The sequence below is a fragment of the Hemitrygon akajei genome, chromosome 11 (genome assembly GCF_048418815.1).
Source record: "Hemitrygon akajei chromosome 11, sHemAka1.3, whole genome shotgun sequence".
Classification (NCBI taxonomy): Eukaryota; Metazoa; Chordata; class Chondrichthyes; order Myliobatiformes; family Dasyatidae; genus Hemitrygon; species Hemitrygon akajei.
Genome location: NC_133134.1, coordinates 139720310 through 139736105, shown reverse-complemented (window position 1 = coordinate 139736105; position 15796 = coordinate 139720310). Strand labels below are relative to the sequence as shown.

The following is a 15796-nucleotide window of genomic DNA, read 5'->3' as shown; positions in this document are numbered from 1 at the left end:
GAGTGGGCTGGTTTGATGGGCTAAGCCATTCAAAACTGATTGACATCTGAGACCCCGTGAGTAGGGATAAAAGTGAAGTCTGGGGAGACACCCCTCAGACACACCAAGAGACACACTAGTGAGCACTGTTTAAGTGTTGGAACCCACGAGGAAGTGTGGGGCATCGGAGACCGAACAAAGGATCGGTCAATTTTAACTCACAGTGTTTATAGCGAGGCCGGTGGGGGCTTGTGTGTGTGTGTCCACCCTTGCCTGGGTGACGAGTCCACCATAGAAGAACGGTCTAGCTAAAGGACAGAGGGGTCATACCTGAATGGCCACAACAACACATCGATGGATCAAGATCGTAAAGGAAGGTTTGACTGGCTGTCACTGTTTGCACTCTCTCTCTCCAACAATTACAACACATCGACCAACAACTACCTCAGCCTGTATGAACTGAACTGAACTTTATATTCACATATGACAATTCATTATCCCCTAGACATCGATAGAGCTTGTTTATTATTGACTATTATTATACCCACACTTCTAGGTTTAGTATTGCTAACGTGTATTATCTGTATATTTGCATTGTTGATATTGATTTGTATATTTTTACTAATAAACACTGTTCAGAAAATAGTACCAGACTCCAACGGACACTTCTATCTTTGCTGGTAAGATACCCAGTTATGGGGTACGTAACAGTATGTTCTTTCAAATATACGTGAATGTGTGCAAATCATAGGCATGAGATTCCAATAGTGAAAAAAAACACCATTTGTCCAGCATAATAGGCACTATTGCTGTATGTAGATGACAGCAGCCAGATGTACATACATATAAACCACATGGTTCAACATTATTTACATTAGTCATTAGAGTCAGTGTTTTTCCCTCAGCAGACTAACGTGTTTCCATGAATTCACATGATTCCTGTCATTATTGTGTTGCTCATAACATGCCTGTTTTATAAAGCTTGAGACATTCAATAAAATCTAACATTCAAGATGGCGCTAAACGACGACTCCTTTGCTTGCATCTTCGGAAACAGCTTTATTTCTATCTTTGATATCTCTTTTCCTCCTTTTCAGGGTGAGGGAGTTTCTTTTGAAGACCCTGACCCAGAGTTGTACTTTGACACCAGTTCTTTGCGGGAATGGGACGCACTCTCGGGGCCTCGTGACTGGTCTACTTTTGTTATCCCAAGGGCGCGGCCTGGAAGACGAGTGCATCTCCAGGCTTCCGGGAATTTTTTGGCTCTGGAGATGTGCTGGTTCTAGGCCGGTGCCCCTGACTGAAGTGTCACAGGAGAACACGGAACATCAGGAGGAGCAGGTTAGCTGCCGGGGGTCGTTTGTCCAGTAAACTGCACCTTTGTGGTGCCGACTCTCTGGGCGCAGAGCTCGGAAAAAGTGACGCAATAGACTTTTAACATCGTAAATCAGTGAGTCATTTCTTATGTCTCCCATCTCACTGTGAAATGGAGACATCTCTTTTTCCCTTATTGGGGAGAGAGAGACCATTATGTCGAATTACCGGGTGAATGAGTAGTTTTTGGGGTACTGCAAGCCTGTGTCTTTATTGATACCTTGCTGTGTGCTTGAGTGCTTGGTGGAGGGTGATGATGCTTTTTTGCTGGGGGGGGGGGGGAGGTCGTTGACTTGCTCCTGCTTGTGTGTGGGAGTTGGGGGGGGGGGCTTTGGGGTTCTAACGTCTTAACTGTCATTCATTCTTTGGGACACTTGAAAAAGAATTTCAGGATGTATATAGCATACATTTCACTGACATTTAATGCACCTTCTGAAACCTATTCTGTTGCTAATTGGACTCTGGATGCACAGGTTTTAATTTCTGTAAGCAGATCCACTGAGGACAATATAACTTAATTACTGCAAATACATATCTGGAAAAAAAAATGAAGAAAAGTGTTGCTGAAACGAAGAATCCTTTGTAAGTTCTTCTCACTTCACTCCACTCAAAAGACAAAAGTTCAAATAGCTAAAACCATGCATATAGGAATCGCCGCAGCATTTGGTGACCCTGTGATCTCCATCTCGGAGTCCAACATCAGAACATCTTTCAACAGAGTGAAACTTCACAAGGCATCAGGCCCTGTTGCTGTACCTGATGAGGCTGTGAAAACCTGTGCCAATCAACTGGTGGAAATGTTTAAAGATATCTTCAATCCTTCACTGCTGCAGTCGGAGGTTCGCACCTGCTTCAAAAGGACAGCAATCATACCAGTGCTCAGGAAGTGCCGGGTGAGCTGCCTCAATGACTACCACCCAGTAGCACTTGCATCTACTGTGATTAAGTGTTTTGAGAGGCTGGTTATGGCTAGATTCGACTCCTGCTTAAGCAAGGACCCGGACCCACTGCAATTTGTCCATTGCCACAATAGGTCTACAGTGGATGCAATCTCACTGCCTCTCCACTTGGCCTTGGATCACTTGGACAATAGTGATGCCTACATCAGGCTGCTGTTTACTGATTACAGATCAGCGTTCAACATAATCATACCCTCAAGTGCTAATCAATGAGCTCCAAAACCTGGGCTTTTGTACCTCCCTCTGCACCTGAATCCTTGAATTCCTCACTGGGAGACAACAGTCTGTGTGTATCAGAAATAACATCTTCTCCTCACTGACAGTCAACACCAGCTCATCTCAAGCATGTGTGCTTAGCCCACTGCTCTACTCTCTCTACATCCAAGATGTGGCTAGGCACAGCTCAAAAGCCATCTGTAAACTTGCTGATGATACAACTATTGCTGGCAAAAATTCAGATGGTGACAAGATATACATAAGTGAGATATGGTATACACACACACATCCAAGACTTTTGCACAGGACTGTAGTAATTTTATGTACTGCATTGTAGTGCTGCAAAAAAAAATTCAAATATGTCATTGTATATTTAATATTTCAGTAATACGAGTTATTTTGTAAATATGTTGCTGATTAAGCTTTCTTTCTTTGTTTAAATAATTCATTACAGGTTACAGGTGTCCCCTGCTTTACAAATTTTCACTTTATGCCACTTGGCCTTTACAAAAGTAAACTGGTTTTGCATTACAAAGAGGATTTTCTCTTTTACAAAAATTTTTCCCATATAAATCAATGGTTCTTCGCTTTACGCCATTTCAGCTTAAGAAAGGTTTCACAGGAACACTCTACCTTTGTAAATGAGTAGGGGACACCTGTATACAGGCAGTCTCCGGGTTACGAACGAGTTCCGTTCCCGAGTCTGTCTTTAAGTTGGATTTGTACGTAAGTCGGAACAAGTACATCCGGTATTATTTAGCATCAGTTAGTCAAACATTTGTCTTAGTATCTAGAATATATTTTACCCTTCTATGCATATAAAACACTTAAAATGCGTATGTATTCCAACAATTAAACCACTGCGTTGCTTAGTAATATTTGTAGCTTTCATCAGGGCAGGGCCTTTCAGATGCTCCATTATTCTCACTTTATCCTTTAAAATTGTTCCATTCGTTGACCAACTGTACTCTAACGCTTTTCCAGTGACCGATGGCATTTCACCTCTTTCCAAATACTTTCTTATTTCCACTTTATTTTCAACGCGATCGATTCCCATCAATGGAACAGAAGCACTGCGGGCGGTGGGTCCTGACCTCCGCCGGTTCCTGAGGTCCGCTGGGTCCTAAGGACCACCGCACTGAGACAGGTTAATTGGTACAAGTGGGGGCTGTGCTGGGTTTGGGTATTTGATCCTCCACAATAGTCCGCGTGGGAATTTAAACTGGAGGTGTTAGTGGTTTTTTTTACGAGGTGGAGTTGCGAGCGCGACATCAACCTGGTACAGATGGTATGGAAGTCACTGGATCGACATCAACCCGGCACGGGAGCGGTCTGTAACTGGATCGAACTCAGAAACCTCCGTTCTCCAGCCTGGCGCTGATCTCACTGCGCCACCAACCAACCGGAATGGGGGATGGGTGGGGTCAGGGTGAATCTTGCTAAGAAAAATTTAAGCCAAATACAAAGTTACACACTCAACACAGTGTCAACGGCAACAACTTAAAATGGCGGACAGCATTCTCCTTCCTCGGTTCGTAAGTACGAGTTGTCCGTAAGTCGGACGTTCGTAACTCAGGGACCACCGGTATGTAAAAAAGAAAAGTCAGTTGCCTACCACATGATGCTACCACATGAGAAATGCGGGCATTGCTACGAAGTTAGACTCGCATCTCGAGCTCCCATCTTTTTCTTCAAATTAATTTTGTTGTTTGCAGTTACAAAACATAACAGTGGCAATGATGTATTTTTTTTAAAAGAGCCCATAAACAGTAGGCAACCTGTTGAAATGCAGTGCCGCATGTGTTCTTTGGACGGGAAGACATAATTGAGTTTGGAAAAAAAAGCAGAAAATGGAGGAATTCATTTGATAATAATTATTTTAAAAAGTGAAAACACCTGGCTGGCTACATCAGAAAAATAGACTCGATTGCTCATTGGATAACTGACTCATGTATACTTAGCCAATTAAACAGTATTTTAAAGCAAATGGAATAGCCAAAGAGAAACAAGTAGCAATTTTGCTGAGTATGTTGGGTTTAAAGGCATACAGTTTGCTTCAAAGTTTTGCTGCTTCAAGCAAAACAACTAAAAAGAATTTTGCTGATATTTTGAAAGTAATGCAGTAACATGTAGAACCAAAGCCATTGTTGATTGCAGAATGTTTTAGGTTTCCTAAGCAGAATCTAAAAGAAGGGGAGTCCATTTCAGTTTATGTGGCTGAACTGAACAGATTGCCTGAGCACTGTCAGTTCAGTAGAGGGCCTAATGATGCACAAAGAGATAGTTTAGTTCATGGAATCTTAAAGAAAGCATTTCAATACAGTTCCTAACTAAAGCATAACTTAAATTTAAAAGAGCAGTGGAAATCAATGGAAACTGCAGACAGAGATGCAATAGAGTTACAGTCAGGAATGAAATTAAGCATGAACAAAATTGTAACATCTAAACAGAAACAGGCCTGGCTGAACAAATTGTGTTACTGTTCTGGCAGGGGCTCACATACACCAGACAAATTTAAAGGCAAAGCTAGCAGAAAATGCAACGAAGTAGGATACATACAAAGAGCATGTTGGGCAAATAAATATAAATGGACTTCAATGAAAGACAAAGATAAAATGTCAAATTACAGTTTCAAAAGGAGCACTAATCCTCATACTGTGGAAGAAAACCCCAACAATGATTAAAGTGACACAGCACTGACTAGCCTTGAGAATTACAATGTGTGAACTAACTATAGACAAGCAATACGGCTTAAACCATATTGAAGTGAGCAACAAATTAATTAAAATGGAATTGAACAGTGGGTCACTTGTTTCTGTGATTACACAAAATGAGTTTGAGTGGCATTTCAAAGATACTAAACAGAAGCTTGTAGATATCCAAATAAGAACGTACACTGGAGAAAAAATAACTCCTTTGGGAATGACATTCATAACAGTGAAATACAACCAACAAGCCACATGGACCTTGTACGTGGTAAAAACAGGAGATCCAGCATTGTGGGAATGTGATTGGCTGAGACAACTACAACGTGATTGGAGATCCATATACAAATTCCATGCTGCTTCCCCCATTATACTGTCACTGTAAGTGAGCTAAGAAAGGTACTGGATGATACCACAACCATCACCATGCCACACAGCATGAAATGTTGCTGAAAATCAGAATCAGATTTATCATCACTGGCTTGTGTCATTTGTTAACTTAGCAGTTCAGTGCAATACATAATAGAGAAGAAAAAAACCCAAAATAATTATAATAAGTAAATCAATTATAGTATACATATATTGAATAGATTAAAAATAGTGCAAAAAACAGAAATAACATATTAAAAATGTTTGTTAGTGTCCAAGGGTTCAATGTCCATTTAGGAATCGGATGGCAGAGGGGAAGAAGCTGTTCCTGAATTGCTGAGTGTGTGCCTTCAGGCTTCTGTACCTCTTCTCTGATGGTAACAGTGAGAAAAGGGCATGTCCTGGGTGCTGAAGGTCCTTAATAATGGACACTGCCTTCCCGAGGCACTGCTCCTTGAAGATGTCCTGGGAACTTTTGTAGGCTAGTACCCAAGATGGAGCTGACTAGATTTACTACCTTCTGCAGCTTCTTTCGGTCCTGTGCAGTAGCCAGCCCACCACACTCCCCATACCAGACAGTGATGCAGCCTGTCAGAATGCTCTCCACAGTACATCTATAGAAGTTTTTGAGTGTATTTGTTGACATACCAAATCTCTTCAAGCACCTAGTGAAGTATAGTCACTGCCTTGTCTTCTTTATAACTACATCAATACGTTGGGACCAGGTTAGATCCTCAGCGATCTTGACAACCAGGAACCTGAAACTGCTCACTCTCTCCACTTCTGATCCCTCTATGAGGATTGGTATGTGTTCCTTCATCTTACCCTTCCTGAAGTCCACAATCAGCTCTTTTGTCTTACTGACGTTAAGTACCAGGTTGTTGCTGTGGCACCACTCCACTAGTTGGCATATCTCACTCCTGTACACCTCTTATCACCATTTGAGATTCTACCAACAATGGTTGTATCGTCAGCAAATTTATAGATCGTATTTGAGCTATGCCCAGCCACACAGTCATGCATATATAGAGAGTAGAGCAGTGGGCTAAGCACACACCCCTGAGGTGCACCAGTGTTGATCGTCAGAGAGGAGTTGTTATCACCAATCCACACAGATTGTGGTCTTCCAGTTAAGAAGTTGAGGATCCAATTGCAGAAGGAGGTACAGAGGTCCAGGTTCTGCAACTTCTCATTCAAGATTGTGGGAGTAATGGTATTAAATGCTGAACTATAGTCAATGAACAGCATCCTGACATAGGAGTTTGTGTTGTCCAGGTGGTCTAAAGCTGTGTACAGAGCCATTGAGATTGCATCTGCCATTGACAATTGTGGTAATAGGCAAATTTCTATGGGTCCAGGTCCTTGCTGATGCAGGAATTCAGTTTAGTCACGACCAACCTCTCAAAGCATTTCATCACTGTAGATGTGAGTGCTACTGGGCATTAGTCATTAAGGCAGCTCACATTCTTCTTCTTCGGCACTGGTATAATTGTTGCCTATTGAAGCAAGTGGGAACTTCTGCCCGTAGCAGTGAGAGGTTGAAAATGTCCTTGAATACTCCCACTAGTTGGTTGGCACAGGTTTTCAGAGCCTTACCAGGTACTCCATCTTGACCTTCCACCTTGTGAGGATTCACTCTCTTTAAAGACAGCCTAACATCAGCCTCTGAGACAGACATCACAGGGTCATCAGGTGCAGCAGGGATCTTCACAGCTGTAGTTGTGTTCTCCCTTTCAAAGTGGGATAGAAGGTGTTGAGTTCATCTAGTAGTGAAGCATCGCTGCCATTCATGCATTGGGTTTCGCTTTGTAGGAAGTAATGTCTTGCAAACCCTGCCAGAGTTCTTGTACATCCATTGTCATCTCCAACCTTGTTCGAAATTGTCTCTTCACCCTTGAAATGGCTCTCCGCAAATCATACCTGCTTTTCTGGTACAGGTCTGGTTCGCCAGATTTGAATGCCACAGATCTAGTCTTCAGCAGACTACGTACCTACTAATTCATTCACAGCTTTTGGTTTGGGAATGTACAGTAAGTCTTCGTAGGCACACACTCATCCACACAGGTTTTAATGAAATCGGTAACAACTGCAGCATACTCATCCGGGTTCGAAGATGAATCCCTGAATACAGCCCAGTCCACCGATTCAAAGCAGTCCTGTAGGCGCTCCCGTGCTTCCCTTGTCCAAACATTCTTAGTCCTCAATGCTGGTGCTGCAGTCTTCAGTCTCTGCCTATACACAGGGTATAGAAGTACAGCCAGGTGATCGGACTCTCCGAAGTGAGGGTGTGGAATAATGGATTAGGCATTCTTGAGGGTGGTGTAGCAATGGTTCAGTTTGTTGTTTCCTCTAGTATTGCAAATGATAGTTACAGAGGAGATGTCAGGGTTAAGTTCTTTTATGCAGAGCGTGGTGAGTGCGTGGAATGGGTTGCCAGTGATGGTGGTGGAGGCGGATACAGTAGGGTCTTTTAAGAGACTCCTAAATAGGTACATTGAGCTTAGAAAAATAGAGGGCTATGCGTAACCCTAGGTAATTTCAAAGTAAGTACATGTACAGTACAGCATTGTGGGCCTCAGGGCCTCTATTGTGCTGTAGGTTTTCTATGTTTTTATGATCTGTTTATGGTAGATGCTCAGTGATTATTTTTTCAGACTGGCCTGGTTAAAATCCCCCAAAATGATGTTGAAGGCATTAGGGTATCTCCTGCAGTAGGTAAAAAGGATAGCACTTAACTGCTAGATATTCCGGGTCTGGTGAACAGAACTGGGACACCACTGATATATTTGTGCACCAAGAAGAGTTGATCATGAGGCATACTCCTCCACCTCTGCTTTTGAGACTCTATAGATCTGTCCTGATAGTGTATAGTAAACCCGATCTGAATCGCTGCATCCGGTACGGAAGGGGTTAACCAGGATTCCGTGAAACAAAGGACACACGCGGTCCTAATGTCCCTCTGGTTCAGCACCCTGGCTCTGAGATCACTGATTTTACTCACCAGAGACAGCATGTTCGCCAGCAAGATAGTCAGTATTGGGAGTTTAAAACCCTGTTTCCTTAAATGCACTTGTATCCCTGACCTTCCTCCATGGAATCCTATGAGGACGCATCCTTCTACAACCAGTATTGTTTCCGTCAGTTTTAAGCAGCGATAGTTCATTTAAACACGTTAAGACATCTTTGTTGACTGTACTGACCTTGGAAGCAGTTGTACTTTTTAGCTGTATCAGGCTGAAACGAGAATATTTAATCGTATCCATTGAGCGTTCTGATGCTACACAAGCACTCCAGAGGTACAAAGAGGGCATACATGTGTTGGTACCAATCTTTGTGCCTCTGGTTGGAAAGCAAATTGGACCAAGAAAAGACCATGCCGCCCAAAGGACTTGTGGAAGTGCCAAAGGCAGTTTTCATAGGCAACTTATCTGAGAAAGCCTCTGATATGTTATTCAGGCAGTTATTTGTGAAATGTGGCTTGGATTTAAGCAGGAAGAAAGTTCAAGATGCTTCAGGAAAGTTGCAATCTAGTCCAGGTGCATTAAGGGTATTGTAACTTCAAGTGGGAGACATAAAGCTTCATGTAACAGTAAATGCAAAGACTAAAGCCCAGATGGATGAATGCAAGGCCAAAGAGAAAGGAGTCAATGGAAATACAAAAACAAGAGGTTTTGTCAGATGGTGTGCGTGTGGAAACTAAGGAGTGAGCAGATCGTAAAGTGAGCAATAGAAGGATTAATAAGAGAATATTCCACTGAACTAAGTGCACCTTCCCAAGATCAAGATGCACAACATTGAAAGAAGAAAATTGAAAAGAAAAAGGAAGATGACATGGAAATGGAAGGGGATAAATGAGTCTTAATTTCAAGAAATTAGCAAATTCAAAAGGTTCAAGTATCATCAAAGCATCTATCCATATACAACTCTGAATCTCATCTTCTCCAGACAGCCACAAAACGAAGACAGAACATGAAAGTCGTTCAGAGGGGAAGATCAAACCACCCTCTGCTCCCGCTCCCCCCCCCACATAAAAAGAACCGGCATCCTGATCATCAACCCCCCCCCCCCAAATCTTCTCCCCTCCAGCACAAAATGGAACAGCAACATCAACCCCCCAAAAAACAATCTCTCCCCCACACACAAAAACTAACAGAACACAACAGAGCATCAATCTCCAAGCACCCTCCCTTCGCACAACAAAACGGAAAGGGAATGGCCAATAAAGGCCATGGAATATCAAAACCATCAGTCTGATAAGTGCAACAGTCCAATCCATAAGCACAGAACCACGATACCATCCTACAATATCAGCAACATTCATCCAAAGAGGACACCACACAAAGCAGAGAGGCCCACCCTCCTGCCACAGTGAGCCACACAGCAACAGGCCACTCACAAACGCCTTCTTGGCAGCGATCAGAAGGAAGGCCGTCAGTCTTGTTTGGTGTCCACATTTGCCTTAATGTCTCAGTCTTCTTCAACACTTTAAGCGGTGATTAATGGACACTTTAACCAGCTAAATAAAGTCAAACATCAACTCAGACCCTATCTCGAAGTTTCTTCACATTAAGGCCATCCAGGTACACGCTCGCTTCCTGGAATCTTCTCAGAGACAGCAAAGTGCTGGATCACTCAATCTCCAAACCATAAATTGCAGGCTCTAATTGTCCCAGAAACACATTTAAGGTAAAAAAAAACAAGCATAAAAGAAGGAGAAAAGACTTTTTTGTGATCTTTCTGGAAGATGACGATCAAGGGAGCATTGTGCACTGGCGCCATCTTGTTCTGATTCAGAGATCCTCACAAGAAACTAGTAGAAGAAAAAGGATAGCAAGAAGAAGACGAACTTGAAAACGAGAAAAGTAATGGAGAGAACAAATGTGAGTGAGGTAGAGAATAGTGTGAAAGAGAGAAGGAACATGAGAAAGAAAAAAAGGGGTCGAGAGCAGGATAAAGACAGAGAAAGAAGCCAGGACTGACAGAGAAGCAAGGATCAAAGAAAAAACTGAGAAAAGGAGAAGGAAGGTGTCCAGAGCTGTCAGAACCAATTCCTGTAGTCTCAGAGTCAACTCCTACAATCATCCAGAACCTGAGATTGTTTCACAGCCACAAGTCTACCTGCCAAGCGGAGTGACTTCCCTTGTCAGAGAAGATTTTAATCACACAATAACATGAAAGCCTCACAGCGATTAAATCTTTAGGCCTGAATGGGACAATTTAAAATTTATTGTGTTGTGGATGCCTGTTTATTAGTTGTATTATACGGTATGCTGTGTACACAAGTTGAAATGCATTCTGTATTGAGTTGGAGTTAATAGCTATGCAGGGAGGAGTGTTGTGTATTAAATATTTCAGTAATATTCAAGTTATCTTGTAAATATGTTGCTGTTCAAGCATCCTTTGTTTAAATTATTCATTATGGTCTATATGCAAAAATAAGTGAATTGCATATGGCATGATGCTGCCACCTGAGGAGTGCACGCCTCGCTTAAAGCAAACACAAGGTTAGACTCGCATCTCTTGTTCACCCTTGTTTTTTCAATTCTATTTTCTGTTTTGGAGTTACAAAACATATGTGAGTGATGATAAACCCGATTCTGATACGTATCTCTATAGCGGACAGCGAGTGGAAAGGGGCAGGGAGAGGGGAATCATGGTTGAGAAAAGGGAAGGGAGAGGGGAGGGAGTGAGAAACATTCTGTATGATCAATAAACCAATTGCTTGGAACCAAATGACCTTGCCTGGTGTCTCAGGGCTGGGTATGTCTGCACCCATGTCACCCCTTGCCCCGGCACTCCTTCTCTATCACCTGTCCCACACTCTACCCTTCGTTATACCCAACATCCTATGCTCCTGCCAGATTGACAAACCCGCTCTCCACTCCATGATGACAAATTCAGTGCTGTGCATATATACACCTGATACATTTGCATAGCACTGTTGATCCGCTGGTTGAGTGATGTCACATAAGCAACCTTGCACTCAACAGCAGCAAGACCAAGGAATTGATTGTGGACTTCTAAAAGGGAAGTTCAGGGAACACACACCAGTCCTCAGCGAGGATTCAGAAATGGGATGGATGAGCATTTTCACGTTCCAAGGTGTCAGCATCTCTAAGAATCTATCCTGGACCCAACATATTGATGCAATTACAAAGAAGGTAGCTATATTTCATTAGAGTTTGAGGAGACCATGAGACAATCTCATAGGCATCAGTGAAAATTTAGACAGTGGGATTATGTTAATTGGTCTGCATCAAACCGGGCAACGAAGAGCAAATTTATTTGCATCATTGTAACCAAGTTTAAGGAAGCTTATAGACCATACTGATATTGTCACTAAGCACATCACACATGGTCACAGGCATTACTGATCTATCAATCAAGTATCTGTCTGATACTTGGGTATTCAGAGAGTTAGTCTTCACAACACTAACCTTAGGTGTGTGTTCTCTGCCTTCAGAAGCTTTTAGATCATCGGTGTGAATAAGTTTGTCCCAGCTAAGATGTCTGAACCTTCAGATGTGTCTTATCAATTACAACATGCTTTCATTGTAAATATATACTTGAAAGGAACCATTTGCCATACACAAAGTACTGAAGTTTGCAATGTCATTTTAGGTTTTGAAATTGTATTGATCTCCTAGTATTACCATTGTCATCAAGAGTTTAAAATCTTGATGTACTTTAAATTTGGGAGAGGGTCTCCAAGAGAATGCCTGCTTGTCGATTGGAATAAAGGTTTTCAAATTCACCAGCTTCTCCAGTGACTTAGTCACAGTCACAATAGACCTCAAAAAACCCGATATTCTGAAATGTATTTCACTTTGTAGTTGAGGATTTTCCCTGATCTGACATCAGCTGATATCAGTTGTCAATAAAAGGCATCTGTGATATCCAGTAATGTGTCACCATCAAGTTAGTTGAGTAACCAATCACATTAAAGAATGCTGCAGCCATAAACCCAGTAAGTAAAAACACAAGTTTCTGGACTGATCTTGTAAGCAAAGTGTGAATTAAAAGTTGAAACCTACAAACATGGAAATTGAAGTGTAAGCAAATGAAAACAAAATTGGAGTTTGTCTTTTTAAAGCATAGAATTATCTTTATTAGTGAAGGAACAACAATCCTCCTGAAGTTAAATATTTTGGGACTGGATAAATTGTTTAATAGCAGATCTGTATTAACATTGTTTTAGAAACTCAGACCCTAACATTAAAGAAACCTACTTGCAGGTTTCCTTCTTAAGCTGCAGAACAGCATGTTCTTATGAATTCACCTGATCCATGCACATTATGTTAGAGTAACCTGTACAATCAAGCTCTTTAGGAAGAGCAGTTTATCACAGGGAACAGCTTTTGCACTTTTGAAGCTGTATGCATGTCAGAACAAGTTTCTTCTATTCCAACACTTAGCACTAATGCCTTAGTCTCCACAAATTCCAAGACTTTATAATTACCTCCTTAGAACATTTTACTGCATTCAAGGCAGATTTATAACAAGATAAATAAACCCTTGCATTCAAGATCCAGAGGCAAACTCCAGAAGGGTGAACTTCCATTCAATGAATGGCCTATTCTCATAACTTATTTTCTTAGTTATACAATTTTCATGCATTTTGTCTCAGTTGAATACACAAACTTGATCATGTGTATCCTTCCAGTTTAGACTATGAGCATACGTTGCGTTGCTTTGAATACTACACATTATTTTTCCCCAGTCCCGAACCGAAGTTACAAGAACAGTTCACACGTGTAAGCAGACAGCAAACTATAAATAATTCTGCACTAATGATATACATTTAGTGGTTTAACACTGAGTCTTTCTGCCACACTCTCGCTCCCCGGTTATTAAGCAGCTGCAACAAGGCACCTGTCAAAAGGATAAAATTAACCAACAGGGGGGAAAACGACTTCCTTCCCAATCCCCAAAAGGGCAATGACAAATTACAACAGAGGTTCAGAGGGCGAGCAGCTGTCGTGAAAACCAGAAACTCCCGCAAACTTTTATTCATATAAAACTCAACGTTGCAACTTTAATGAGTCAACACCAGATGGGATAAGTAACAGGTCAGAAAGTAGCACAGCCAGGTTCAACAGTAGTGTTGCAAACATTAGTGTGAAGAAAAAAAGGTGTCAGGATTACAATCTGGAAGGGCATGCCCTGCTCCGAACTTCCGGGGCTTTCTTTACCAGCTGATTGAAACATCCAGGCTCAGCCTGTGCCGCCGGAAGGAGGACCATATCAGAAACGGCCTCGGTGATTGCTTACCTGCGGGACTTGGCGGCTACCATCTCAGCACCTTGGGCATCCTTAGTAAAACTCCCCAGCTCAGTCTCTGCCATTGTTTCTTTCCTGCACTGGGGAATTCAAGCGCGCTGGGTTGTGTAGTTCAGCAAACGGGAGGAGCCTGTGACACAGCCCAGCACCAGAAGTGAAGAAGACTACAATACCCTAAAGCCTCAGCGCTTGCTACTCACTTGGTTGAAATAGCAACGCTAAAGTGAACATCCCCAGCAACTGTGAGAAGCTCCACCTCCTCTATCAGCCTTTCAAATATTAAACAATCCATCAACCCCCAACGACCCCCGGAGATCCCGATCAGAGTATGAAGCAGAAAAAAAATGCGGTGGTCCATTCTTAGAAAATGAACTATTACACTTCATTATGTCCGGTAGTCAGTGCCTGAAACTATTTGTAGTAAAACTGCAAGCCGACTGCAGTACAATTTCAGCCTCATATTTAAATGGTGCAGCAGTTTCAAATTACTAGCATAACTATCGCTAATTTTGCCAGAACATAAATGTGCTACTAATTCCTGAGCTGTTTGCGTCTGTATGTATTTTCTTCTGATCTGTGTACAGATATGCATGGCGTATGCTGGTACATGGGAAATTGCCAAGCTTAAAACTCGAGGAGGAGATTTGAGGTACTGGGACCAAGTCCAACTGGAGAAACAATGGGTGAAACAGAAATTGCCGTCGACTTTTAAAAGTTACGAAGGCTCGAGTTTACTGTCAAAACAATAGCAAGTCAAATGAAACTTTCGCGATTGTTGGATGAAAGACGAATGAGATGGAGTAAATTCAAGCAGGTGATGGCCTCCTGGTTAAATATGGTTCCCAGAGGCTGAATAATTCAACTGGTTATGTTTAGTGTTATCTTATGCATAACGTCACATAACAAATGACACAAGCAAAAAAAAACCAAAATATATCCTGAGCACCGGATTATTCCCTACCTTTGTATGTGCAGTATTTTTGCCTGTCTCACTTTTACCAACTAATCAGTGGTTTGAAGTTTCTATATTTGCATATAGATAAATATATACCGTGTATACGTTTACAAGGAGTGAAAAGTGGGAGCAGGTGCAAATTGTATGGTCTCTTGAGATGTTCCAACGCTCAATACACACTTGTTTAGCATTAAAACCACCCAGTCGGCAACCTGAAATGATGCTCTGCACATTATCTACAAGAGCAAACATTTAGATTATTTCTTTGCCCTGTCCCCATGAGTAAGAGGTAACAACTGGGAAGAGCTGTGTTTTTCCCCCCAGGTGACTGGACTCCATAAAGTGAAGTCATAAATCCTTCTGCATGTTATTCAGGCAACTAACAGAATGCCATTGGCAAATGGTAAGGTTTGTGTCCATGCAGGCTATTTGCATAATCTAACTGAGAGGCACAATGGTCCTTTTGAGGGTTATTTATTTAAAATAAAAGATAAATCAAAACTGTAAATAAAACAGAGATTTAGAAGGGCGGAGATGGCCTGTTTCCATGCTGTAATTGTTATATGGTTATTTATGAACTTGGGACTTTCTCCGGTGTCTCCAGAGATTACTGGTTATGAAAGGCTTAAAGCATGCAGGGACAGTCTACTGCAGGCCAGAGTCCTCACCTCACCTGTGAGGAGAGTTCCATGTAGAAACTAACACAGACTCTGGAGTCACCAGCTTCAGTTTAGCAGCTGTAGAAAGTGCCCAAGGACTGCAGGATATATATTCCTTTTAATTCTAAATAGATCACCTAGGAAATAAATATCGAGTAGGAACTTCCTTTCAACTGCTTCATGGATTTCAGAACAAAGTTACTATCAATACATAAAAGCATAGGGTGTGCACATTTTCAGCTCTTACATTTACTGCGGAGCAACAAAGGAAACCATAAAAGTAAATAACTTGCACATAAT

The 15796-nt window shown here is 41.9% G+C and overlaps 1 protein-coding gene across 3 annotated transcripts in view; it reads right to left on the bottom strand.

Moving 5' to 3' along the window:
- LOC140736070 (uridine-cytidine kinase-like 1) overlaps positions 1-14008 on the bottom strand; it is a 202126-nt gene extending 188118 nt beyond the window's left edge. For 2 of the 3 annotated variants that reach the window (XM_073061803.1, XM_073061802.1), the window contains exon 1: positions 13874-13994. In XM_073061803.1, coding sequence (XP_072917904.1) covers positions 13874-13947 — 74 coding nt within the window. In that variant the 5' untranslated portion in view covers positions 13948-13994. Of the gene's footprint in view, positions 1-13873 lie in introns of all 3 variants that reach the window. The other variant, XM_073061805.1, reaches the window with a different exon arrangement.
- Positions 14009-15796: the final 1788 nt, after the last annotated feature.